The 26,030-nt window shown below is 42.7% G+C and overlaps 1 protein-coding gene across 4 annotated transcripts in view; it reads right to left on the bottom strand.

Annotated features, from left to right (window-relative positions):
• Positions 1–308: 308 nt before the first annotated feature.
• The window catches only part of ZNF678 (zinc finger protein 678), a 32,097-nt gene continuing 6,375 nt past the window's right edge, over positions 309–26,030 (bottom strand). The window contains exons 2-7 of one of the 4 annotated variants that reach the window (XM_004458094.5): positions 19,299–19,386; positions 17,518–17,644; positions 9,802–9,897; positions 9,203–9,285; positions 7,441–8,747; positions 309–432 (exon numbers count right to left, since the gene is read on the bottom strand). In XM_004458094.5, coding sequence (XP_004458151.1) covers positions 7,443–8,747; positions 9,203–9,285; positions 9,802–9,897; positions 17,518–17,644; positions 19,299–19,310 — 1,623 coding nt within the window. In that variant the 5' untranslated portion in view covers positions 19,311–19,386 and the 3' untranslated portion in view covers positions 309–432; positions 7,441–7,442. Of the gene's footprint in view, positions 433–3,418; positions 5,527–5,588; positions 8,748–9,202; positions 9,286–9,801; positions 9,898–17,517; positions 17,645–19,298; positions 19,387–26,030 lie in introns of those variants that run through there. The other 3 variants (XM_004458096.5, XM_004458095.5, XM_058286202.2) reach the window with 3 other exon arrangements.

Below are 26,030 nucleotides of genomic sequence, written 5' to 3' on the forward strand. Positions count from 1 at the left end.
TTTACAGAGACACAATACACTTAGGCAGGCAAGATCTTGGAACCCATCTTTGTCCAGGAGCCCAGATAGAAGACTACATCGATGGCATCTTTCTCTAAGAAGATCCATTTGACACTCATTCAAGACTAAGTTTGGAGTCTCCAAGACCACCCTCAGGTTTAGTGACTCAATAAAAGGACTGACAGAACTCAGGAAAGCTATTATACCCACAGTTATGGTTTATTACAGTGAAAGGATACAGATTAATACAGCAGTTAATCGCTCAGCAATGTGGTGAGTGTGAAAATCATTGTGGATCCCAGAAGAGATGATATGCTTGAAGCTAATCCACCCTATGGGTATGGGACCCCTTGATAGAATTAGTTTCAGTTGGAGGCCTCTGATTGGATACTTCAGTGAGGTGGGGCCCGCCTTAGTCCTCTTGCTGGAGTCCTTTAAAAATTAGAGAAAAAGCCACAGACACAGAGACACACAGTCAAAAGTGGCAGAGACAGAGAAACCCTGAGAGGCCGAGAGTGAGGCCTGAAAGAGAGAGGAGAGATGAGCCATATACCTGATAGCCCACAGCTGAGCCTGGGGAGAAGGAAGTTGCAAAGGCAGAGAACCCAGACAAGCAGAACCACCAGTGTGTCTTCTGCCACACGGCAGGAGTCCAGGATCGCCAGCAACCTACCTTTGGTGAGACAGCGTCTGAGGATGCCTGATTTGGATATTTTCACTGCCTCAGAACTGTAAGCTTTTAACATAATAATTTCCCAATATAAAAGCCAACCCATTTCTGGTATATTGCTCCCAGCAGCTTTTACTAACGGATGTGAAAATACGTGAGAAGCATTGCCAACCAGGGGAGCTCACTCAATCATTGGTGTAAAGAGTTTTAACTAAGTGTTAGTCACATAGCGTAACTAAAACCAGTGACGGCATACCAAACGATCTCCAGTCCCCTAGGAGTCAAACTGATACAGTATGGCTCAAAGGCTCAAGCACACAAAAACAGGTACTCATCATGACCATAAAAAGTTGCCCATGACCTGATGATGCAAGAAACTGTCCTCCAGGTCCTATGCGGCACGCCATTAGAGTGGCAGTTACTGGCTACATATTTAACTCTCATGGAAACAGAGGCTCTTACAGGCCCTGAACGCATGGCCCTTTGTATCCAAATGTCCAATATACCATGAGTCATGAAGCAGCACCTGAAACTTCAACAGTCACTGTGGCTTCCTTGCTATAGTATGTAGCCAATTGTGGGCCCTCTAGCATATCCTACCGGCAAAAGAAGTTGTCCTCAGTAGTCCCATTTGAGATGCCATGGTGCCGAAGGAAGTTACCCCTTTCCTAGACACCTTGGAATCAACTGAGTGAAGAGTGAAGGGAGTGCATATACTTTACAGATGGAATAACCATGATCACACATCATTGAGGTCACTAGAAAGCTACTGCTTTTCATCGTTTAACTGGGATGTCCTAGAGCAAGGACAGGACCCAAGGATCAATATGACCTTGAAGATTGGCCAATCTTCCAGCAGTCACCTTAGTTACTATATTCCTTAGCCAACAGTAAGCCCCATCTGTACATTTTTACAGACTCTTGGGCCACTGTCAACGGTCTGGCTGTCCGGATCATCCAATGACAGTAATAATAATTTATTACCCCCAGGTTGCCTTCTTTGGGATAAAGGACTTTAGGAATAATTTGTCTCAGAAGATTCTGAAAGTATAAATTCAGGGTCACATATATCCTTACACAAGCTAAAGCCACAATACATGGTCTTACCAAGACATTCCTTATCCACATTGTAGTTTCAGACATTTTCAATACTGACCAAGGCACCCATTCCACTTTTCAGAACATGCACCTCTGGGTTCTTCAAGAAGACTGTCAACAGAATTGTTACCTTCCATATACGCTTCAGTCTGCAGGTTTCAAAGAGCATTCTAACGGCTTACTTAAGTTCAAATTAATTAAATTGAACATGGTATATTTCAGTCATCAAGTACCAGGAATGGATTGTATTAAAGTCTATGACTCCATTATTGGGTGTTTCATTGTTGACATATTTTAAGCCTCAACCTTCCATCTTTCCCTTCTGCCCCACATCTGGGCAAGTTTGCAAGAAAGCCTGGTTGCTCACCCCTTTGCCACCAGATGGACTTTCAAGTCATGCAAGATGCTGACTATCTCATCCCAGCCCAAATCTCTAATAATCACTAAAGTCTCAAGCCTTTCCTTACCCTTTCAAATAATTTTGGGACTTGCTTGAAAACCCTGTCCTGCTCTCCCTAGAAAGCCTCATTATATGAGTAACAAACTTTTCATACCCTCTTGGTGCATATGAGGCATTATCCATTTTCTGAACCAAATTTTACATAGGGGTCCATCCTGTTTTAAAATGTGGCCACAATGTGCGTCAAAAGAGCAATGTACAGTTAGCGGATGCAGCTCAAGCGATTGGGCTTCCGCCTACCACATGGGAGGTGCCGGGTTCAGTTTCTGATGCCTCCTACAGAAGGTAAGCTGATGAGACAGACAGGCAAGGTGAGCTGACACAACAAGATGATGCAACAAAGAGACACAAAGAGGAAAGGCGAGAGACACAACAAACCAGGGAGCTGAGGTGGCTCAAGCGATCAAGCACCTCTCTCCTACATGGGAGGTCCAGGTTCAGTTCCCAGTGTCTCCTAAAGAGAACACAAGCAGGCACAGAAAGCACACAGCAAATGGACACAGAGTGCAGAAAGCAACCATGAACAATGAGGGTGTGTGTGTGGGAGGGAATAAATCTTAAAAAAAAAGTGATGTAGAATGGATTGCAAAGTGTGGATGTTTAAATGCACATTGTGAATATTGTACTGATGGATAAATGTCACTAAAAAGGTATGCAAAAAGGTGGATTTGGGTGGAGAGGGAGGGGGTGGGGGTTAAGCCACAAGCAGCTAGTGTTTATGGTAGTTAAATGACAGTGTGGTTACAACTTTCACTTGTTGCACGTGTGTGCTATTCAATTCACACCTGTACCACAAGTCAATGCTATTCCCTTCCATGCTTTGCCTATTTACTTTGTGCCATACAACTATCACTCCATTCACACTCTACCTCTTTAATTCAACATGCATGGCTTGCTCACCCAGGGCAATTAGTAGGATTTCACTGATTTTCACTTACTACTCCTTCTCCACATTATATTCAGGGAAATACTCTACTTCCTGCATTGAAATCACATGCTTAAGAGTTAATATTGTGAGTCTCTAAAATTTCTCAATTAAGTCTTTTTCATTTCTAAGTTTGAGGGAACTCAGTACAGTGGAGTAGCGTTTAAGACCCTGATCACTACTATGAACTGACTTTTTCCTCTCCCTCCCCCCACCACCCTGTTGTTTTTGCTGTGTCCATTTGCTGTGTGATCATCTGTGTCTATTTCTATTTTTTTTTTTTTTTTCTTTTCTTCTTGTTTTCTTCTCCAGGATCCACAGGGATTCAATCCTGGGGACCTCCAATGTGGAGAGAGGTTCCCTGTCACTTGCACTACCTCAGTTCCTGGGTCTCTGCTGCATCTTGCCTTGACTGTCCCCTTCGTCTCTCTCTCTTTGCCTGGCTCACCGCGTGGGCACTCCTTTACCAGGAGTCCCCAGGGATTGAACCTGGTTCCTCCCATATGGTAGACAGAAGCCCAATCGCTTGATCCACATCCACTTCCCTGAGCGGACTTACTTTTCACATGTAAAGTTAGAGCACATCTCAGGTCGTCTTTTAAACCCTCTAACGTAATCATTCCTGCCAGTAAATTTGCTGACTTCCAGCCCAGTGTGGCCCCAAGTATCCAGCCCCTCTTTCATTCCCAATATGACACCAAGTGTTTCATCTTACAGTTTCCCTTGCCACTGTACTCCTTTCTCAGTGGCTTCTTTTTCCAAGTTTATCCAAAAAATGACAGGAGTCTCCCCCAAGCTCATTAAAGCTAATACAGATAGTCTGGGAGTGGTAAGTCTAGCCTTATCCCTGTTAAATACTAACCGTCATCTTCAATCCATTCTGCCACACCACTAAGGATCTGAGGATAAATGGATTTACTCCACTAAAACTCCCCCAAGGCACACACTATAGGTTTTGAGATCTTCTGCCAAGGATGGTGTGGTCACATCCTGGCTGAGATACATTTCCCTTGCCTGGAGGATCATCCAAACATATAAAAATATCCTACAACTCAACAATTAAAAAAAAAACAACAATTTAAAAAATGCTGGTGGGAATGTAACATGGTGCAGCCCAGTGTGGCAGTTCCTCAGAAAGCGGAGTATAGCCATCCCTCTTCTAGGTACTTCCTGATAGAACTGAAGGCAGGGACTTAAATAGATATCTCCCTATCATTGTTCTAGTATCATTATTAACTATGGCCATAACATGGAAGCAACCCAAGTGTCCATCGACTGATGACTGGATAAAACATGGTATAAACATATAATGTAATATTATTCGGCAATAAAAAGGAACGAAGTTAGACGAGTCTGAGGCAACAAGAAAATGCCACTGAACAGCACTTTTCCCTCATGTTTTAGATGCACAAACAACCTGAAGTGGCCATTAGGCAGTGTTTTTGTTTTGTCTCCTAGGCTGAGATACATGAAATGAGTTGGCTTGAACAATGATCAGAGAAAATGTCCAAATCATGGGACCATCAATGAGATACTTTCTTCCTGAAGACTGGGTGTTGGCGATCCCTGGCTCCTCTGCCACATGGCAAGGCACAGGCGGTCATTGCTGGTCTTGCTCTTCTCTTCCAGTATTTGTTGATTTTAGCTTCTTGCTCTATGAATTTCATTCTCTTATAAAGTCTGCCAATAATAGGATTAGGACACATCCTGGAGAAGGGGATGTGGCTCAAGGAGTTGTGTGCCCACCTACCTCATGGAAGGTCCCGGGTTCAGTTCCCTGTGCCTCCTAAAGAAGACAAGCAAGACAGCAGCTGGTGTGGTAAACTAGATGATGATGCAACAAGATGATGACAGATAGACACAGAGAGCAGACAGTGAGCACAAAAACAAGGGGGGTGGGAATAAATAAATAAAATAAAAATCTTAGAATAAAAAAGGTACACCCTGAAGGATCTGGTTCACACCTTAACAGAAGGAACCTCATCAAAAGATCCTACTTGGAATGGACCCATGCCCACCAGAATGGATTAAACTTAAGAACATGTTTTTCTGGAGTACACACAGCTTCAAACCACAACTCTGCACCCTCTGGACATCAAAGAGGCACGTTCTTTCTGCATGCAAAATGCATTCATTCTATCACAATATTCCAAAAGCCTTAATTCATTTCAATTACAATACTAAGTACAAAATCTGTGACAGGAAAGCCAAGGAAGCCCAAAGATTAATGGCAAGCCAGCACCAGAAAACCAGAGTCTCTGGGGAGAAAGCAAGGCTTCTTTCCAGCCTCTGAAATCATGATCCAGTCAGTTTCTGTTGTTATGTCAATCCATTGTATGGTATTTGTTCTAATAGCCTAGAAACCAAGACAGTCTGTACACAAAATTAAGGAAATGATTAAAATATATGAAAAAAAATCGAGAAGTTCAATAGCACAAGGTTTAGCAACTATACTTTATGGGTAAACTCAATGGATGAGGTTAAGAGACATTACATATAGAAGCCAAGATTACTGAACTTGAACATCCATCAATATGAAATATTCAAACAAAAGCATATAAATAAAGGGGGATGGATGAGGGCAGTGCATAATCCTTCATAAACACATGGGCAAATTAATTATAAACTTCAAGGTTCTCATTATGCCACATTAGAAACAGATAATTATCAATTACAAATTAGTACAAGATACCCAGGCTTGTCTTCCACCATTTTTCCCCTAGTCTTCTGCACATGTGTATAAGGAAATCTGATATATGGAGTAATACACTGCCAGATTCCAGAGTCTGGCCAATTTTACTAATGTATATATAATTCTCCAGGGCTAAAACACTTTGTTTTATTTAAATGTTAATTTCTAATTCTTTCCTGAGTTTTGATGCCAATATTAAATGGCAATTGAAAAGGAGAATTTATGCACAATCAGACTTCTAAAGTATGTTTATTTATACATATTTGTCTACATCCCTGATATGCACATACAAGTTGCAATATTAAGCTGAATGAGACATATAATTTTCTGTTCTATACGTTTCAGTCTACATTCGAAATTATTGTCTGACTTATCCAAATGTTTCTGTTTAGAACTACATTTAAAAAACTAGGACTTGGCTAATAGATTTTCCAGGATTAACTTTTGTTGCTTCTGTATATGCAAATACTAATCTACTGAGTTAAATCTCATTTTTCATATTCTTAAAAAACTCTTTATTCAATATTTCCATGTCATTCCACAATCCTACATTGCTTTGCTACATTTTCAATCCTAAGGCTTTTTCAAAACTCTGGATTCTTCGATGAGTTATAATTTATAAGACCATAAATTGTATATTTTCTAGTCTAAGTTTTCTGGTGTGAAATCCAGGATGATTGCCTCCTCACTGAAGGAATAGTAATGCTACTAGGAATGAATGCTCACATAAGAATTCCATTCATTTATGAACCTGAGTTTTTTGAATAATATGAATTCCTACATGCCCTACAAGTGTTGCTGTATGAATAAATGATTTCTCATGATTTTCTTTGAGTAACTTTTTCCAGCATAAATTATGTAGCATTACCCCTAGGGATTTTGTCCTTCTAAAAGAAACTTTTCATGATTTTTTTTAAGTAGTTACTCCTACACTGAATTTTCTTTTGCACACCAAGGTTGGTCCTTCACTAAATGGTTGTATACATTAATTACAAAACAGTGTTTCTTTCCCATTGTGTTCATTCATTTCATTTAAAGGATAACATAAATTGAGACATTTCCAGATTACAGACATAGAATTTCTCTGGTTTGTTTATGACTTAGAATAACAGATGAACACTTTTCTACTTTTACTACAAATATTTGCTGGTTCCCTCATTTTGTATATCATCACACCATCAACAAAAGGTTTTGCTACACAGCTGATATTTGTAGGAATTATTTTCATTATGAATTCACTAAAAATAGCTGAAGTAGTAAGGATGATGAAATGCTCTTCCATATTGACTACAAACACAGTGTTTCTTCGTTGTGTGAGTTCCATGCTGTACTAAAGGTTAATTCTATGGCTGCAATCTTTCCTATACACAGAATATTTTTAGTGAGTGCTGTCATATCACCTACGGTCAGACCATTCCTGACTTTCCCATATACATGCCTTTTATAGGATTTCCCTGCAATCTGAGTTCTCTCATGTTGTCTAAGTTTACAAAAATAAATGTAAGGTTTCCCCATTCATACAAAGACATTCATACAGTTTCTCTCAAGTGTGAGTTCTCTCATGTTGACTAAGGCCATAACAAGTGAAAGCTTACCCTCATAGACCACATTCATGTGGTTTCTCCTCATTGTGAATTCTCTCGTGTTTTCTAAGGTCAGAACAATTGGTGAAGGCTTTCCCACATAGATGACATTCATAAGGTTTCTCTCCAGTGTGTGTTCTCTCATGAACTCTAAGATGGGAACATGTAGTGAAGGCTTTTCCACAGAGATGGCATTCATAGGGTTTTTCTCCAGTATGAGTTCTCTCATGTTGTCTAAGGCCAGAACAACCAGTGAATGCTTTCCCACATAGATGACATTTATAAGGTTTCTCTCCAGTGTGAGTCCTCTCATGTTCTCTAAGGGTAAAACAGTGGGTGAAGGCTTTCCCACACAGATGGCATTCATATGGTTTTTCTCCATTGTGAGTTTTCTCATGTTGCCTAAGAGTTGAAGAATGAGTGAAGGCTTTTCCACATAGATGGCATTCATAGGGTTTCTCTCCAGTGTGTGTCCTTTCATGTTGCCTAAGGTGGGAACGATTCATGAAGGCTTTCCCACATAGATGACATTCATAGGGTTTCTCTCCAGTGTGTGTTCTCTCATGGTTTCTAAGATAAGAACATGTCCTGAAAGCTTTCCCACATAGATGGCATTCATATGGTTTCTCTCCAGTATGAATTCTCTCATGTAATCTAAGAGTAGAATGTTGAGTGAAGGCTTTCCCACAAAGATGACACTGATATGGTTTCTCTCCGGTATGAGTACTCTCATGTTGTCTAAGGCCAGAACAGTTGGTGAAAGCTTTCCCACAGAGAGGACATTCATAGGGTTTCTCTCCAGTGTGAATCCTCTCATGTTGCCTAAGGCTAGAGCAGTGGGTAAAGGCTTTCCCACATAGATGGCATTCATATGATTTCTCTCCATTGTGAATTCTCTCATGTTGCCTAAGGTAAGAACGATGAGTGAAGGTTTTTCCACATCGATGACATTCATAGGGTTTCTCTCCAGTATGAGTTATCTCATGTCGTCTAAGTGAAGAACAGTGTGTGAAAGCTTTCCCACACAGGTGGCATTCATAGGGTTTCTCTCCAATGTTGGAGCCATTGTATCGTCTAAGGCCAGAGGACTGAATAAAGGCTTTCTCACTTACATGATAGTCATATGATTTACTTCTAGTGTGGACTTGCTTACATTGAATAAAAGGTGACCGGTCACTGATGGCTTTTCCAAATAGTTTGCTGAAACAGGGTTTCTTTCCGTTCTGAATTAGCACATGTTGAGAAACTGTGGATCTATGAGTGAATTCTTCTTGCACATCATTACATTTAATAAAAGGACTCTTTGGAATGTGAGAGTTCTGCATTTGGGAAGTAGATGAGAGATTAAAAGTTATGTTCAGTCTGTCATTTAACTCTTTCTCTACATTCGAATTCTCAAATAACCATTCAGTGATACTCTCCAATTAAAATCCTCCCCATGTCAGCTATATAGACACATCATTCTCCTACATACACAGAAACATTATCTTTTCTAGCATCACAACTGCAGAGCTATCTGGTTAATTTTGAGGATTGTATGATGCTTCAGTATTAGGTATAAGAGCCATGTTTATGCAACTGTCCATTTATGAGAACTCAGTTTATGGTTCTATGTTCAAGTTAATTTTTCCCTAAATTCAAAATATCACAGACTTTCTGCTCAGTTAGCTTTTAATACCAACTTTAATTACTTAGATGATTGTATTGTATTCCTAATTTATTCCATTCCTAGTTATCAATTTTGAAGACAAAAATTTGCACCCATGAAGCTTACCAATGAAATGATGGTAGATGCATCTTTTCTCCAGACATTCTGTATGGTTATCAGTTCTTGTTTTTTAAGGCCACATTTCCTACCTGAGATAATAGAAAAAAGCAATAAATCATTTGGGTAGTATTAGGAGAATGAATATGTTGAAAAAACTTAAATATCCCCGTGAGTATATTCCTTAGTGAAGAACAAATATCAAATTAAGGAATATTCCAAGCAGCAGAACACATTATAGGACACTGACAATTAGAAAGGATTTTCAATATTAAAATATGAGAAAAATAAAAAGAAAATAGTATGTTGGGGTAAAGAGAAAGAAAACATTCAAAGAGTAGGACCAGAAAGATAAGGACGATTATGTGACACTTTAAGTAAAACAGTAAATGAATATCCATTTATTTCCCTAAAGCCAAAGGCATATAAATAGAGATTGGTAAGTGTACTGAAAAATGACCGTATGTGAGGAAAATTTCCCCACCATCCTCACCTACATTTCTGAAAATATAATTCACTTAAGGAATTCTGCAACTGATATTTCCAAAACCCAATCACTCACTGAGCAGATTTCTATTTGTACAAAAGCACAGTTTCCTAGAGATCACCTGAACTCTGGTTTTGGAAGAATCCTATTCCTTCTCTCCACAGTTCCTTTCCTTGCTCCAATTGGGAAAGCACATCTGATTTGTGGATCTGAAGTCCTGTTTACAGGAAAAATATAAAAATAGATTTTTCAGTTCTGTGAAGATAACAATGGATACTTAGGTCCATAGCAGGCTACCAAAGAATAAGGTAAACACTGACAGTCAGTCAAGGGAATCTGGAACACAGAATCATGGCAATCCTTCACCATCAAAGGGCTCTTTTTTATTTTCTTTGAATGTTACATTAAAAAAATAATGAGGTCCCCATATAGCCCCCACTCCCCTCACCCCAATCCTCCCACATCAACAACCTCTTTCATCATTGTGGCACATTCTTTGCATTTGGTGAATACATTTTGGAGCACTGCTGCACCATATGGATAATGGTTTACATTGTAGTTTACACTCTCACCCAGTCCACCCACTGGGTCATGGCAGGACCTACAATGTCTAGCATCTGTCCCTGCAGTATCACCCAGGACAACTCCAAGTCCTGAAAATGCCCCCAAATCATATCGCTTCTTCCCTCTCCCTACGCTCAGCAGCTACCATGGCCATTTTCTCCTCATTAGTGCTACATTTTCTTCCATTACTACTCACAATAGTTTCAGAATAGAATATCGGTTAAGTCCACTTTAATCCATACTCTATTCCTCCATCCTGTGGACCCTGGGAAGGTTATGCCCACTCCACCTCTATATTTAGAGGGGGCTCAGATTCCACACGGATGATGGATGCAATTCTCCTGCTTGCAGTTGTAGGCACTCGTGGCTCCCTCGTATGGTGGTTGACCTTCTTCACCTCCCTGTTAGCTGGCTGGAATAAGTTCGTTAAACCAGAGGGTAGGAGTTGCAAGTCTGTTGAGGCTCAGGGCCTGGCTATCACATGGACAGTCCAGAGATTCAGGTTCCCTGAGCATACACCAAACCCCAGCACCAAATACAGGTCCGGTAAAAGTAACAGGAGAGGCTTGTGAACAAAGATCACATCTGAGTTCAACCCCATCAGACTCAGGAACACAACTCCAAAGTAGGGTCAACTGACATGGCGCTGATCTGCATCTGCCATGACCATAGAACCTGTGGGTCTCTGTAGCCCTCAGAAGAACCATTACCAGGGCTTATATCTACTTTGGCTGTCTCTGGGACCCTGCTAAAGTGTGCGTAAGAGTGACCCCTCTAATGACCTCCCAACTCTTTTTTGGAGACTCATAGCCATATAAACTCATTTTTCTTTCAATTTCCCCCTTTTATTCAAGGTCAGAAAGCATTTTTGACACCTGATATTACAAGTAGGCTGAGATATTCTGCTGTTCTGAGTTGATCCTTTTATTTAAGGTTGTTTTCTAGTTACATCAGCTGGTACTTGTAGTAATCCCTCGGTGCCACAGAGACTCATCCCCAGGAGTCATGTCCTATGGTGGGGGGAGCATAATGCATTTACATGCTGAGTTTGACTTTGAGACTGGCCACATTTGAGCAACATAGAGGCTCTCAGGAGGTAACTCTTAGGCACCCTGCAGCTCTAGGCCTTGTTCTTATTTCAGGCACACAGGCTCACAAGCATAGTCATAGTATCAAGGGCTCATTGTTGGACCATCTCTCTTTATTGGTCTTAGCCACTGCACCTGAGGGACTGTTGCTGTTCCACTGGGAAATGTGATAGAACCCCCTGCTCCCCGGATAGGAACAGGAACTCAGCACTCCCTCAGTTGTCGTTTTTAACTGTAACCACTATGAAAATATCCAAACATTTTTATGTACCCTGTATACATGCCCTAGAGAACTCCCTTCCAATCATGTGCCCCCTGTCAATAACATCCCACACCAGTATTCCTCCCCTGCCATAGCTGCACCTCTCTACGATCCAAAACTTCTTCGAAAATGAAACCTAATATATTACCAGGTTCCATTAATAGTAAAATGGAATATAGTGATGGGTTTAAAGGTTAGGTATAGAATACATACTAATTTAGAAAAATTAAAGTAAAAATAAATAGAGGTATCAAAATACTAAAAAATAAAAAAGCTTTGTTTTTGATGTTTTGCCTTTTATCACTGCTATAAGTGTTGCCCTGTATGTACAGTGGCAAGGCAATTTCTTCCTCAGTGTCTACATCCTTTCCTTTCTTTTCTTTTTCTTTTCCTAATTATTAAGTTTGTTTTCACAAAAGTTTTAGATCACAGTAATTCATATATACAATATACGGTACTCCCACATATCCAGCATCGAACACTTTGTCCCTTTCCCAGCAATGATCTTTCTACATGTTCATATTATATTTGCTGCAACTGGTGCACGGATATTGAGACAATAGCTTTCAAACATGGTTACACTTGGGTTTTACATTATGGTTTACATTTTAGCCTATACACTTTTATATATTTTTGGTGTACGTTAATGTGTCCTATATGCATCTTTGCATAATCTTGTGGAACACTTCCACTGAAAAGGCTAACTCTTAAAACCTCAGTTGTATATGCCTACACTCAAATTCAAAGAGACTGCAGATCCCTCCATATTTTCAAAGAGGGTGAGATTCTGTATCTCCACATTCATTTGTTATTATTTTCAAAAAGAATCCAATGAACATAATCACCACCGAAACTATATAATTTCCACAAGAAAATAATATGCTTCTCTTTTCACTATGGTATAAAGCCTCAGCATAGTCCCTCAAGCAGAATAATTCATGGGAAAATACTGAATCCACTTACTTATAGGTTCCAAAAATATTCACTGAGTTCCCAGCACTGTTCTCAATGTTGGGAGATGGAGAAGCAACAAAGATAAGTTATGGTCAAAAAGTTCACATTCTAATGGGGTGAATAAATATAGGAAATAAATAAAGGAATAAATTGCCTTAGAAAGTTGTTCATGACATAAAATAATATTAAAATTAAAAATAAAAAGCATAAAAATATGATAAAGAACCTAAAAAGAATGTAAAATAATATGCAGGATTGTGTCTGGGAGACTGGTAGTGCTTGCAGCATGCCTGACCAACTGACTGAAGAGCAGATTTAAGAACTAACTCAAAGAAGTTTTTTCACTATTTGACAAGGACAGGGATGGAACTATCAACAACAAAGGAACTGGGAACTGTAAAGAGGTCTTGGGTAGAACCCCACAGAAGTAGAATTACAGGACAATATTAATGAAGTAGATGCTGATGGTAATGGCACAACTGACTTTCCGGAATTTCTTGCTATGATGGGAAATGAAAGACACAGACAGTGAAGAAGAAATGAGAGAAACATTCTGTGTATTTGATAAGGATGGCAATGGCTATATTCGCACAGAAGAACTTCACCACAAGATGATAAACCTTGGAGAGAAGTTAACTAATGAAGAGCTTGATGAAATGATCAAGGAAGAAGATTTGATGGCAATGGTCACGTAAACTATAAACAGTTTGTACAAATAGATGACAGCAAAGTGAAGACACTGTACAGAAACGTGAATTTCTTGTACAAAATTGTCTTTTCTTTGTAACTTATCTGTAAAAGTTTCCCCCTATTGTCAAAAGAACATGCATGTATAGTAATTAGGACTTCATTCCTTCATGCTTTCTTCCCTTATCTTACTGTCATTGTCCTAAAACCTTATTTTAGAAAAAATTGATCAAGCTACGTGTTGCACATGGCTTACTCTGAATATGTCTAAGCCCTTCTTTTTTTTTTTTTAATTTACTTTGTAATAATATTACATTAAAAATATATATATATGAGGTCCCATTGAACCCTACCACCCCCACCCCGCCTCTCCCCCCCCAGCAACACTCCTTCCCATCATCATGACACATCCATTGCATTTGGCAAGTACATCTTTGGGCACCTCTGCACCTCGTGGTCAATGGTCCACATCATGGCCCATACTCTTCCCCATTCCATCCAGTGGGCCCTGTGAGGATTTACAATGTCCAGTGATTGCCCCTGAAGCACCATCCAGGGCAGCTCCATGTCCCAAAGACACCTCTACCTCTCATCTCTTCCTGCCTTTCCCCATACCCATCAGCCATCATGTCCACTTTTCTCAATCCAATGCCACCTTTTCTATGTGGACATTGGATTGGTTGTGTCCATTGCACCTCTATGTCAAGAGGGGGCTCAGATTCCACATGGATGCTGGATGCAATCCTCCCACTTTCAGTTGTAATCACTCTAGGCTCCATGGTGTGGTGGTTGTCCTTCTTCAACTCCATCTTAGCTGAGTGTGGTGAGCCCAGGTCAGATTGTAGATGCTGGAGTCTGTTGAGGCTCAGGACCTGGCTATCACATTGTCAGTCCAGAGATTCAAATCCCCTAAATATATCTTAAACCCCGACACTAACTGCACCTCCAGCACATTAGCATGAAAGTCTTATGAAGAGAGATCCCATCTGAGTCCAGATTCATCACACATAAACACCAGTTCCAAAGAGGGGCCATCTGACCTGGTAGTTAACCCCATCGGCCATGACCATAACTCCCATGGGTCTCTTTAGCCCTCGAAGGAACCGATATCTGGGGGTTGTATCTGCTTTATCTGTCTCTCAGACTCTGCTCAGTTGTGCATAAGGGCAATCCTTCTGACAGCCTCCAGACTCTTTTTTAGAGACTCGTAGCCATATAAACTCATTTCTCCCTTTCATTTCCCCCTTACATTAGGTCAAACAGCATTTTAAAGTCATGTTATTTTATGTAGACAGGGATATTCCTCTGATCCGCGTTGAACCTTCCATATAAGGTCATTTTCCAGTTGCATCATCAGTTGGTAGTTGATAGTGGTCCCTTGGTGCCAGGGAGGCTCATCCCCGGGTGTCATGTCCCACGCTGGGGGAAAGGCATTGCATTTACATGCTGAGTTTGGCTTCGAGACTGGCCACATTTGAGTAACATGAAGGCTGACAGGAGGAAATTCCCAGGCACAATGCTGCTCTAGGCCTTGTTCTTATTTTAGGCTTATCAGCTCACAAGCATAGTCATTAGCGTCAGGGGCTCACTGTTGAACCCTCACTCCCTCCCGGTCCCCGCCGCTGCACCTGGGAGACTGTCGCTGCTCCCCTAGGGACCACGACAGAGCACCACTGGCCAGGAACCCAGTACTCCCCCTGCTGTGGTTTTTAATTGTTGCCACTATGAGTATATCCAAACATTGCCATGCACCCTGGACATATGTTCTGTACAGCTCCCTGTCAGCCATATATCCCCTGTCAATGGTATCCCATACCAGTATTCCTCCACTGCCTTTGTTGAACCACTCTGTGATCCAGAACTCCCTGAAATTTGAAGCCCAATATAATGTCAGGGTCCCTTACTAGGAAATGGCATATAGCGATGGGTTTAAAGGTTAGATAAAGAATACGTGTTGACTTGGAAAAAATTCTACATCCTATCTCCCCCCCCCCCTAATTATTGAGCTTCTCTTCACAGGAGCCCTAGACCACAGCAATGCATATATATAGTATACAGCACTCCCATACATCCACCACAAAACCTTTTCCCTTCCACAGCGATATTCTTACACCCTATTCACATCATATTTACTTAACGTAATGCACAGAGTCTGAGACAATAGCTTTCAAACAAGGTGACATCTGTGCTTACATTGTGGTGCATACTTTAGGATACACAGTTTTTTACATTCTTAGTTATCCTATGTTTTACATTATGGTTTACATTATCAGTCTGTCATCTCCTATATGTTATGGTGTAATATTACATGTTTTATATCCATCCTTGTGTACTCTCACGAAACTCCTCTTACCCCCCATTTACCTTGGTTACACACATTTAACGTCCATTTTCCCTTCCACCTTGGTGCCCACAGTGACAGCCAACCTCCGTTTCCCGAGGAGCCACTTCCAGACATAGATGGAATAGTGTTCAGGGTCTAACTTGCTCAACTGCCCCAATGCCCTGGGAGCCACCCTTTCTTTCAAGGGATACAGTTCCCTCTATTTGATGGCATTAGTCCTCCCCAGGATGTGGGTCCACCCCCACTCTCACTACTTGGGTTTCTACCCCATGGTGTCACCCACTCTGGCAGAATGAGCATTTAGACATTCCCCTGGAGCCCGTCCTGCATCAGACCCTCCCCTCCGAGCATTCTAAACAGGTAACCCTCTTTATTATAGTTTGTCAAGAAAGTAAAAAGGGAGCCCACACAGTGGGAGAAAATATTTGGCAACCATATATCTGATAAGAAACTTATAACTTGCATATAGAAAGAACTCCTATATCTTGAAAATAAAAAGATAAACAACCCATTTAAAAAATGGGAAAAAGACTTAAACAGACACTTCTCCAAAGAAGAAATACAAATGGCAAAAAAGCACATGAAAAAATGTTCCAAATCTCTAGCTATCAGGGAAATGCAAATCAAAACCACAATGAGGTACCATCTTACACCCATAAGATTGGCAGCTATGAAAAAAACAGAAGAATACAAGTGCTGGAGAGGATGTGAAGGAAGGGGAACACTCATCCACTGCTGGTGGGAATGCAGAAGGATCCAACCATTCTGGAGGACAGTATGGCGGTTTCTCAAAAAACTAGCCATAGATTTGCCATATGACCCAGCAATACCACTGCTGGGTATATACCCAGAAGAACTGAAAACAAGGACGCAAACCGATATATGTACACCAATGTTCATAGCAGCATTGTTCACTATCGCCAAAAGTTGGAATCAACCCAAATGCCCATCAACAGATGAGTGGATCAATAAAATGTGGTATATACACACAATGGAATACTACTCAGCTGTAAGAACAAACACACTACAAACACATGTGATAACATGGATGAATCTTGAGAACCTTATGTTGAGTGAAGCAACCCAGACATTAAAGGACAAATACTACATGACCTCAATGATTTGAAATAACCAAGCTGCCCTAGATAGCAAGAGACTGAACGATAGGCTTACAGGAAATCGGAGGGTGGAGGAAGGATGTGAGCCGATGTCTGCAGGGGTGGAATTTAAGACGAGATGGTGGTAAGTATGAACACAAAGAAGAGATAAAAGGGGGGCAAGGGGTTGCCTTTGGTTGGGGCTTTGCGGGTTTGCGGGAGGCTGGGGATGGGCGGATGGGTAACATTGCCCAAAAGTGGGGGGAGGGAGGGGTAGCATACGAACACAGGAGAGGGTCAGGTGTTGGTGGAGAGTAAAATGCCGAGAAAATCATATCTAAGCCCTTCTTAAATTAACATCTAAACTTAGATGGAGTTGGTCAAATGAGGGAATATCCGGGTTTTGCCTTTTTTTAGAAGTAGTTTTCTTTAGGAACTGTCAGCCTGTTGTTATTGAAGTGTGGAGTTGTAACTCTGCACAGACTACGGACAGTCAACAATATGTACTTAAAGTTGCACTGCTGCAAAACGGGTGTATTATCCAGGTACTCGTACACTATTTTTTTTTTTTTTTGGTATTGCTGGTCCTGTACCAGAAATGTTTCCTTTTATTGTTATTTGCTTTTTAAACTTTGTTTAGCCACATAAAGAAAATCTGCTTATGGCACAATTTGCCTCAAATCCATTCCGAGTTGTATACTTGTTTTTCAATTTTAAAAAAATACAATTTAGGAAAAAAAACCAAAAACGTATGGAAAACCTGTTCTAAACATTTCCAGAACAGATGTTAGATGATACATAAATAGATAACAAATGGCTAAATAAATTTCAAAAAACTCACCGACTGAAACCAGGTGACTGATGATCTCTGCCATCACATCTCTGAACAGTTTTCTCTGGGATGTGTCCAGGAGAGCCCACTCTTCTTGGGGGAAGTCTATAGCTACATCTTTAAAAGCCAATGATCCCTAAAACATCACAGACATTTGGGTTCAAACAGGGCCACCCCTACCGATGTCCCAAGTAGCATGTAATGATATTCACTGATGAAGCAGAGACTGTATATCTATGGAAAGGCTAAACTTTTTTAGGTTCCAGTCAGATCATTCTCAGTGTTGAAGTGCCATCTGCATTTCAGATACACAAACAGATGCATACACACACTGAACACAAAAAACTCCATTATAAAGGAATATCACATAACATGTGGTGTGGCAAAAGCTGGCAAATTACCAATAATTGGTAATCATGACTTCCAGATGGAGATTATACAATTTGCACTTGACTATTCATTAAAAGAAAACACCCCTCCACTGATTTCATGTCAATATACAGACCTATCACAAGTTAATCAATACCCATGCCATGACTTTTAAACCATGAGTACAGTTAGATTATTCCCTAGATGACATCAGTTTCCTCTCATCTATGAAATTATTTAAAAACATGTTTTTTATTGAATATTAAAGATAAAAAAAACATGTCAGGAGTTTTTAAATATCTAAGGAGCTAATAATGTGCAAAGTACTTAGTATCAAGACACAACTCACTAGCCTATTATTTATTAAAGTGGCAGAGAACCTTGTAGCAAAGAACAGTATTCTGCACAACTAAACAGATTTCATACACCACTTGAGACTGGCAGGTGCTGCCTGAACCAGCCCACATAACTCAGGAGATCTCCACAGCATTCAAGTATAGATGGTTTCCAGGACACATTTCACACCTGGGACTGCTATACTGAAAAATGGTCCTAAAACATTAGGATGACACGAGACCTTCCACTTTCAAATTTCCCAGGAACTCCAAACACTAGTTTTCATGGTTTCTTCTTACCTTCATCTCACCTATCTTTTCAAGAGTAAAACAAATCTCTTCATTTGCTCTGTCCTTCCAATTCTCAAAACATTTTCACAGGGACATAAATTTTACTTTACTTCCTATAGTTGTTCTGAATGCATAACCAAAATTAAGGAAACAATACTTCCTATTCAATGCTTCCGTTTATAAAATGTGAATAAAGTTATAAAGAAAATTGGAAATTGGACAACTGGGGATAACTGGGTAGGAAGAACTGTAGTTACCTTTTTTAAGTTTTTCAAAACGTGCAAATACATTCTATCAAAATTCTTAAAACTAAAATTGGGGAAAATGAATAAATGATTCGTGTTTTCCTTTTATTATCTAACCCTCACTTGTGCTCCTCTCAACAATGCATAGACCTCCACCCTAGCAATTTTATTGCTTAATTCACCTGGTGAAACATCAGTTTCCCTACGGATTGTAATCTCCTTCTCTTAATTCATCTCAATCATCTATTTTTACAACACACCTAAGTCAATTAGAGGTACTTTCATAATGAATGAGTGCATTATTTCCCCAATATGGCCATGGACTAGATGAAAAAAAGAAAACTTCTCAAATCCATTCAGTGAACTAACAGCCTCAGTGGAGCATGGAACAACCCAGTGTAATGTTGGAAAGGGGAAGACTTATTAATGACCCCCTAACCTTCCATGACTATCCCAGAGGTCAACTTAACTGCATCCCAGAGCCTTGCATAGCTCCTGAAAGCCTTTAGAATACCACGTAATTTCAGTTAAGAGATAACTCCTTACTCACCAATGATTGCATTGTCAAGAGCTCAGCTGACAACTGTCTTCCTCTGCAATTCCATTACAACCAGAAAAGCAGAAGAGCAAACTGCAAACTGAAAAAGAAGACATCAATGAGACTCCAGTCCCCACCTGTCGTGAATCCCAAGCCGTCTCTGGAATTAACCTCATCTAATCAACAGGAACATGAATGGGCTGTGACTGAAATACAGGGAGGACCCTCCTTGTCAGGGCCAGAAGTACGATCTTCAACATACTGGCAAAGAAGATATGAATAATTTCATTACACAGAGATTTTTTTTTTAAGTACTGGGGCCAGGGATTGATCCCGGGACCTTGTATGTGGGAAGCTGGCATTCAACCACTGAGCCAAATTGGTTCCCAAGACACTTTTTTTAAATTAGAGAAGTTGTAGATTTACAGAAAAATTATGCAGAAACAGGGTACCCATATACAACCTCCTTCACACACAGCTGTCCTAATTATTTCTCAATTATTACATGTATTAATAGCATTAGTGTGGTACTTTTTAAATTGAGGAAATATAATTGATGAAATATATTGTAATAAATGTTTACATTGGGGGAGCGGATGTAACTCTAGTGGTTGAGTGCCCTACTTCTCATGTACGTGGCTTCGGTTTCCATCTCTGGTACCTCCTAAAAACAAACAAATATTCAAAACTAACTTTCATTAGGGAGTGGATGTAGCTTAGTGGTTGAGCCCCTGTACAAGGTCCTGGGTTCAATCCCCTGTATCTCCTTTAAAAAAAAAACAAACTCAAATCAGACGTAAGGGTGCCAGGTCCTGAGCAGCCGAGGCGGCAACCTCACCGCCCGCCTGGAGCTGCCTGAAGCTGCACTGCTCCTCTGCAGGGACCAGCAGAATGCAGGGCGCAGACTGACCATGCCGGCATGGAGCAGAAGCTGCTCGTGTGGCCGGGCCAGGTGGTGGCCCCAGTGCTCTCAGGGTGAGGCTGGAAGGATATAGCCACCAGTGATTGTGTAAGGTTTGTGTGCTGAATCCGGTCAAGACTTAACCCGGCTGCTGAGCAAGAACCGCACACGAGCCCCTGCAGACGTGGATGGAGCACGGCGCACCTGAGCTCACGGTGAGCTCCAAGCAAGCCGAACAGCTAGGAAGGGAAGACCACGGCGACCACACTGAAACCAGGAGCTCGTGCTCATGGTGCACCTGGACCAGACCTTGATCCACAAGGTGGAGAAGGGCCTGAAGACGTCCAAAGAAGGCATGTTCCACTTCCAGCTGGGGAGCGGGGGGAAGGAGCATGGTGCACACCCACCCCTGTGCCCACTGCAGGAAGCTCCTAGGCCACTTGCAGCTGGGGGGTGGGGGGAAGGAGCATGGTGCACACCCACCCCTGTGCCCACTGCAGGGAGCTCCTAGGCCACTTCCAGCTGGGGGGCGGGGGGAAGGAGCATGGTGCACACCCACCCCTGTGCCCACTGCAGGGAGCTCCTAGGCCACTTCCAGCTGGGGGGCGGGGGGAAGGAGCACGGTGCACACCCACCCCTGTGCCCACTGCAGGGAGCTCCTAGGCCACTTCCAGCTGGGGGGCGGGGGGAAGGAGTATGGTGCACACCCACCCGTGCCCACTGCACGGAGCTCCTAGGCCACTTCCAGCTGGGGGGCCGGGGGAAGGAGCACGGTGCACACCCACCCCTGTGCCCACTGCAGGGAGCTCCTAGGCCACTTCCAGCTGGGGGGCGGGGGGAAGGAGCATGGTGCACACCCACCCCTGTGCCCACTGCAGGGAGCTCCTAGGCCACTTGCAGCTGGGGGGTGGGGGGAAGGAGTATGGTGCACACCCACCCCTGTGCCCACTGCAGGGAGCTCCTAGGCCACTTCCAGCTGGGGGGCGGGGGGAAGGAGCATGGTGCACACCCACCCCTGTGCCCACTGCAGGGAGCTCCTAGGCCACTTCCAGCTGGGGGGCGGGGGGAAGGAGTATGGTGCACACCCACCCGTGCCCACTGCACGGAGCTCCTAGGCCACTTCCAGCTGGGGGGCCGGGGGAAGGAGCACGGTGCACACCCACCCCTGTGCCCACTGCAGGGAGCTCCTAGGCCACTTCCAGCTGGGGGGCGGGGGGAAGGAGCATGGTGCACACCCACCCCTGTGCCCACTGCAGGGAGCTCCTAGGCCACTTCCAGCTGGGGGGCCGGGGGAAGGAGCACGGTGCACACCCACCCCTGTGCCCACTGCAGGGAGCTCCTAGGCCACTTCCAGCTGGGGGGCCGGGGGAAGGAGCACGGTGCACACCCACCCCTGTGCCCACTGCAGGGAGCTCCTAGGCCACTTCCAGCTGGGGGGCGGGGGGAAGGAGCATGGTGCACACCCACCCCTGTGCCCACTGCAGGGAGCTCCTAGGCCACTTCCAGCCGGGGGGTGGGGGGAAGGAGTATGGTGCACACCCACCCCTGTGCCCACTGCAGGGAGCGCCTAGGCCACTTCCAGCTGGGGGGCGGGGGGAAGGAGCACGGTGCACACCCACCCTGTGCCCACTGCAGGGAGCTCCGAGGGAAGGTTCCTGGAGAAGCGGTAAGAGCTGCACAGCTTACGTTTGGAAGCAGGCTGTACGCACACACCATCGCATCCCAGACTCTAAGAAGCAGCTTTTTTCTCACTGAACATCATCATCAAGGAACGAATGTATTGACCCATTTTCTAAAACAGGGAACCTCAGAAACCTCTTTCCTTGTGGAGACTCAAAGGTTTGCATCACTGACTATAACCTGATAACCGTTAATCACTGATATAAAGGCAGTGGCCACCAGAGGTTCTGAAGGGAGGGAGAGGGAAGAAAAGGTGTGACATGGGGGCATTTTCAGGACATTGGAATTGTCCTGCTTGACACTGCAATGACAGATACAGGCCATTATACATTTTGTTTGTCATAACCTTTAATATTGTGCGGGACAGAGGGTAAACTATAGTGTAAACTATAGTTAATAGTAATGCTCCAATGTGTTCATCAATTGTAACCAATGTACCACACTAATAAAAGATGTTAATGTGGTAAAGTGAGGGAGGGGGAAGGGCATATGGGAATGCCCTATATTTATGTAACATTTATGTCATCTAAACCTTCTTTAAAATAAAATTAAAAAAATTTTTTAAAAATACGTGTACTTCCCAGGGCTCAAGAGTCACAGGCAAGAGAGAGAGAAAATATCATTCCTGTAAAGGTTTCTATGCCTCAGAACACAGCCAGTTGCTTGAAGACCCAGAGCAAGGCAAGCCTGTTCCCAGCACAGTGGCTTTCTTCCTGAAAACTGAATGCCAGTGATCCTGGACTCCTTTGTCACATGGCAAGGCACATGGTGACATCTGCTGATGGTCTCCCTTCTCTTCCAGGCTTCCTAGCTTTCATCTTCTGGCTTCCATGGCTTTCTCTCCGATTCTGTGACTTTTTTCTCTCTCTGTATAAATTCGATTTTTTTTTTTTTAAGATTTCTTTTTTCTTTATTTCTTTCCCCTTCCCCCCCAGTTGTCTGCTCTCTGCGTCCATTCGCTATGTGTTCTTCTGTGACCCCGTCTATCCTTATCAGTGGCACAGGGAATCTGTATGTCTTTTTGTTGTGTTGTCTTGTTGTGTCAGCTCTCCGTGTGTGCGGCGCCACTCTTGGGCAGGCTGCACTTTCTTTTGCGCTGGGCAGCTCTCCTTACGGGGTACACTCCTTGCGCATGGGGCTCCCCTATGCGGGGGACACCCCTGCGTGGCATGGCACACCTTGCATGCATCAGCACTGTGCATGGGCCAGCTCCACATGGGTAAAGGAGGCCCGGGGTTTGAACCGCGGACCTCCCATGTGGTAGGCGGACGCCCTAACCACTGGGCCAAGTCTGCTTCCCTTGATTCTCTTATAAAGGACTCAGTGACTCACCCTAGATCATGTCTTACTAAACTAACCTAATCAGAAGACCCTTAACTGAAGTAACTAAATAAAATGATCCCAACTAAAATAGGTTTATACCCACAGAAATGGACTAATTCTAAGAACATAATTTTTCTGTGGTCCATCTGTTGCAGCAAAGCCAGGAGTTCTGAACCATAGAAACTCACAACTGGCACTCCAGAAGGGTGGATGAACAGTTTTATTACGTGTGGGCGCAGAGGAGAGTCAATCTACTATTTTCCATGATGATTTGGTTCAACAGGGTCCCATTTGAATTTTGGAGGGGAGCTCTCACATGGGCTTCCTGCTGCCCTGGGAGAGAGGGAAGTGAGAAAGGGAGAAAGGGGGAAGGCAGACTCCTAATCAGTTTATTCAACTGCAAAGTTCTATCCTGTCCCAGGAAGGTGACTTTTTTTTGAGGAGCTGGTTGACCCTGAAGGAGGGTTTGGCTCAGTGGAGGACTTTCAGCCTTGAATGTGCAAGGTCTTTGGTTCAGTTCCCAGCTCTTCTTACAGCAGTGACCCACTGGGATATTAGCGGATACATTGAGACAGGGAAAACATAGATAATATCCTTATATTAGCTTCCCTTGGGTCTCTTATTTTCCCTAAATAAGAGCTTAAGAGGGAAGTCTGGTTTTTTTTATTGCTTGGTTGACTCCTTGCTTGAGAGCTTCTGTTTTGTTTTGCTTTTTTCTTGTTATCTTGTCTTTCCTTTCTCTTTAACCCTCCCTCTCTCCCTCCCTTTCTTCTTTCCTTTTTCAGTTAGGTGCTGCTGGCTTGTTTATTGTTTGCTGTGCTTCCTCATTCTCAACCTCCCCTTTTCTGGGTGTACTGACTTTGGCTACCAATGCTATCTCTTTTCCTTTCTACATCTTTCTATCTTCCACCTTCTGTTGTTGCTCTTACATTCCCTCTCTTTGTTTAGCCCCCAATTTTTCTGTCTTTTTATTTCTAACACTTCTATTCTGTTTTCTGTCTTTCATTAACTCTTTATCTTATTGTCCTTTCTTTTCTCTTTCCCTCTCTCCTGATCACATTAGCCTTTTAATTCACACTATATTCTTCTCCATATTCCGTTTCCCATTTCATTATAGGTACTCCACTTTCTTATTCCTATAATTATACACTGCTTACATGAGTTTAACATTTATTCTCCTAGGTCTTATATGATTCTTCTGCTAACATTTACTACCATATTACTATTATACTTTTTCTTTTCTTACCTCTTCAGCTTTCCCTGGCCCTAATCTTTTTCCTTCAAGGTAACTTAGACAACAAGGTAATAGAATAAGAACACAGTGTCAAAGAGAAAAATTAACACACTCGCAAAAACCGCACCTAAAAAAAACTAAGACTAGAGAGAGAAGCTAATCCGCTGAATGAACCCACCATCAAGATAAAATGATTACCAGACAGCAACAAAAAAGTACAAACCAAACCAATAATCAGGAAGACATGGCCCAGTCCAATGAAAAAATTAAAAACCAGGAAGAGGAGCAGAACACTGAACAACTAATTAAAGCTCTCCAATCATATATCATAGACCAACTTAAGGAAGTGAGGGAAGAGATTAAGGATACTAGGAAAACACTTGAGGGAAGTGGATTTGGCTCAATGGATAGAGCATCCGCCTGCCACATGGGAGGTCCAAGGTTCAAACCCAGGGCCTCCTGACCCATGTGGTGAAGCTGGCCCACACACAGTGCTGATGCTCGCAAGGAGTGCCCTGCCATATAGGGGTTTCCCCCGTGTAGGGGAGCCCCACGCGCAAGGAGTGCACCCTGTAAGGAGAGCCACCCTGCATGAAAAAAGTGCAGCCCACCCAGGAGTGGCGCTACACACACGGAGAGCTGACACAGCAATATGATGCAACAAAAAGAGACACAGTATCCCAGTGCTGCTGACAAGAATACAAGCGGACACAGAAGAACACACAGCGAATGGACTGATAGAGCAAACAACTGGGGGAGGAGAGGAAGGGAGAGAAATAAATAAAAAATAAATCTTAAAAAAAAATACTTGGAAAGCATTCTGAAGAATTTGTAAACATACACAAAAAAGATAACGGATATGATGGTGATGAATGGCACCACTCAAGAAATCAAAAATACATTCTCAGCAAATAACAGCAGCTTTGAAGAAGCAGAAGAGCCTGTGTGCTGGAAATTTCAACTAGGCCTAGAGCTGCAGGGTACCTAGAAATTACCTCCTGAGAGCCTCCATGTTGCTCAAATGTGGCCACTCTCTAAGTCAAACTCAACATGTAAATGCATTACCTTCCCCTCAGCATGGGACATGACTCCTGGAGATGAGCCTCCCTGGCACTTAGGGATTATTAACAAGAACCAGCTGGTGATGTAACTAGAAGAAGACCTTGAATAAAAAGGGGAAATGGTAAAGACAAAGGAGTTTATATGGCTAAGAGATTTCAAAATGAGTTGGGAGGTCATCAGAAGGGTCATGCTTATACACATCTCAGCAGGACCTCAGAGACAGTCAAAGTAGATACAACACCAGGTAGTGGTGCTCCTGAGGACTACAGAGACACCCAGGCCCTTCGGAGTTCAGTGCCTTGCCAGTGGGTCCTACTTTGGAATCTGTGCTCCTGAGTGTGATAGAGTGTGACTCAGATGTGACCTTTCTACACATGCTTCTTGTGTCATTTTACTGAAGCTATGGTTGGCGATGGGTATGCTCAGCAGACTTGAATCTCTGGACTGTCTATGTGCCAGCTGAGCCCTGAGTCTCAGCTGAGTTCTAACACATACTCTCCATTTCACTGGACTTACCCAGGTCAGCTAACAGGAAGGTGAGGAT

This window comes from Dasypus novemcinctus, chromosome 2, assembly GCF_030445035.2.
Source record: "Dasypus novemcinctus isolate mDasNov1 chromosome 2, mDasNov1.1.hap2, whole genome shotgun sequence".
NCBI classification, from domain to species: Eukaryota; Metazoa; Chordata; class Mammalia; order Cingulata; family Dasypodidae; genus Dasypus; species Dasypus novemcinctus.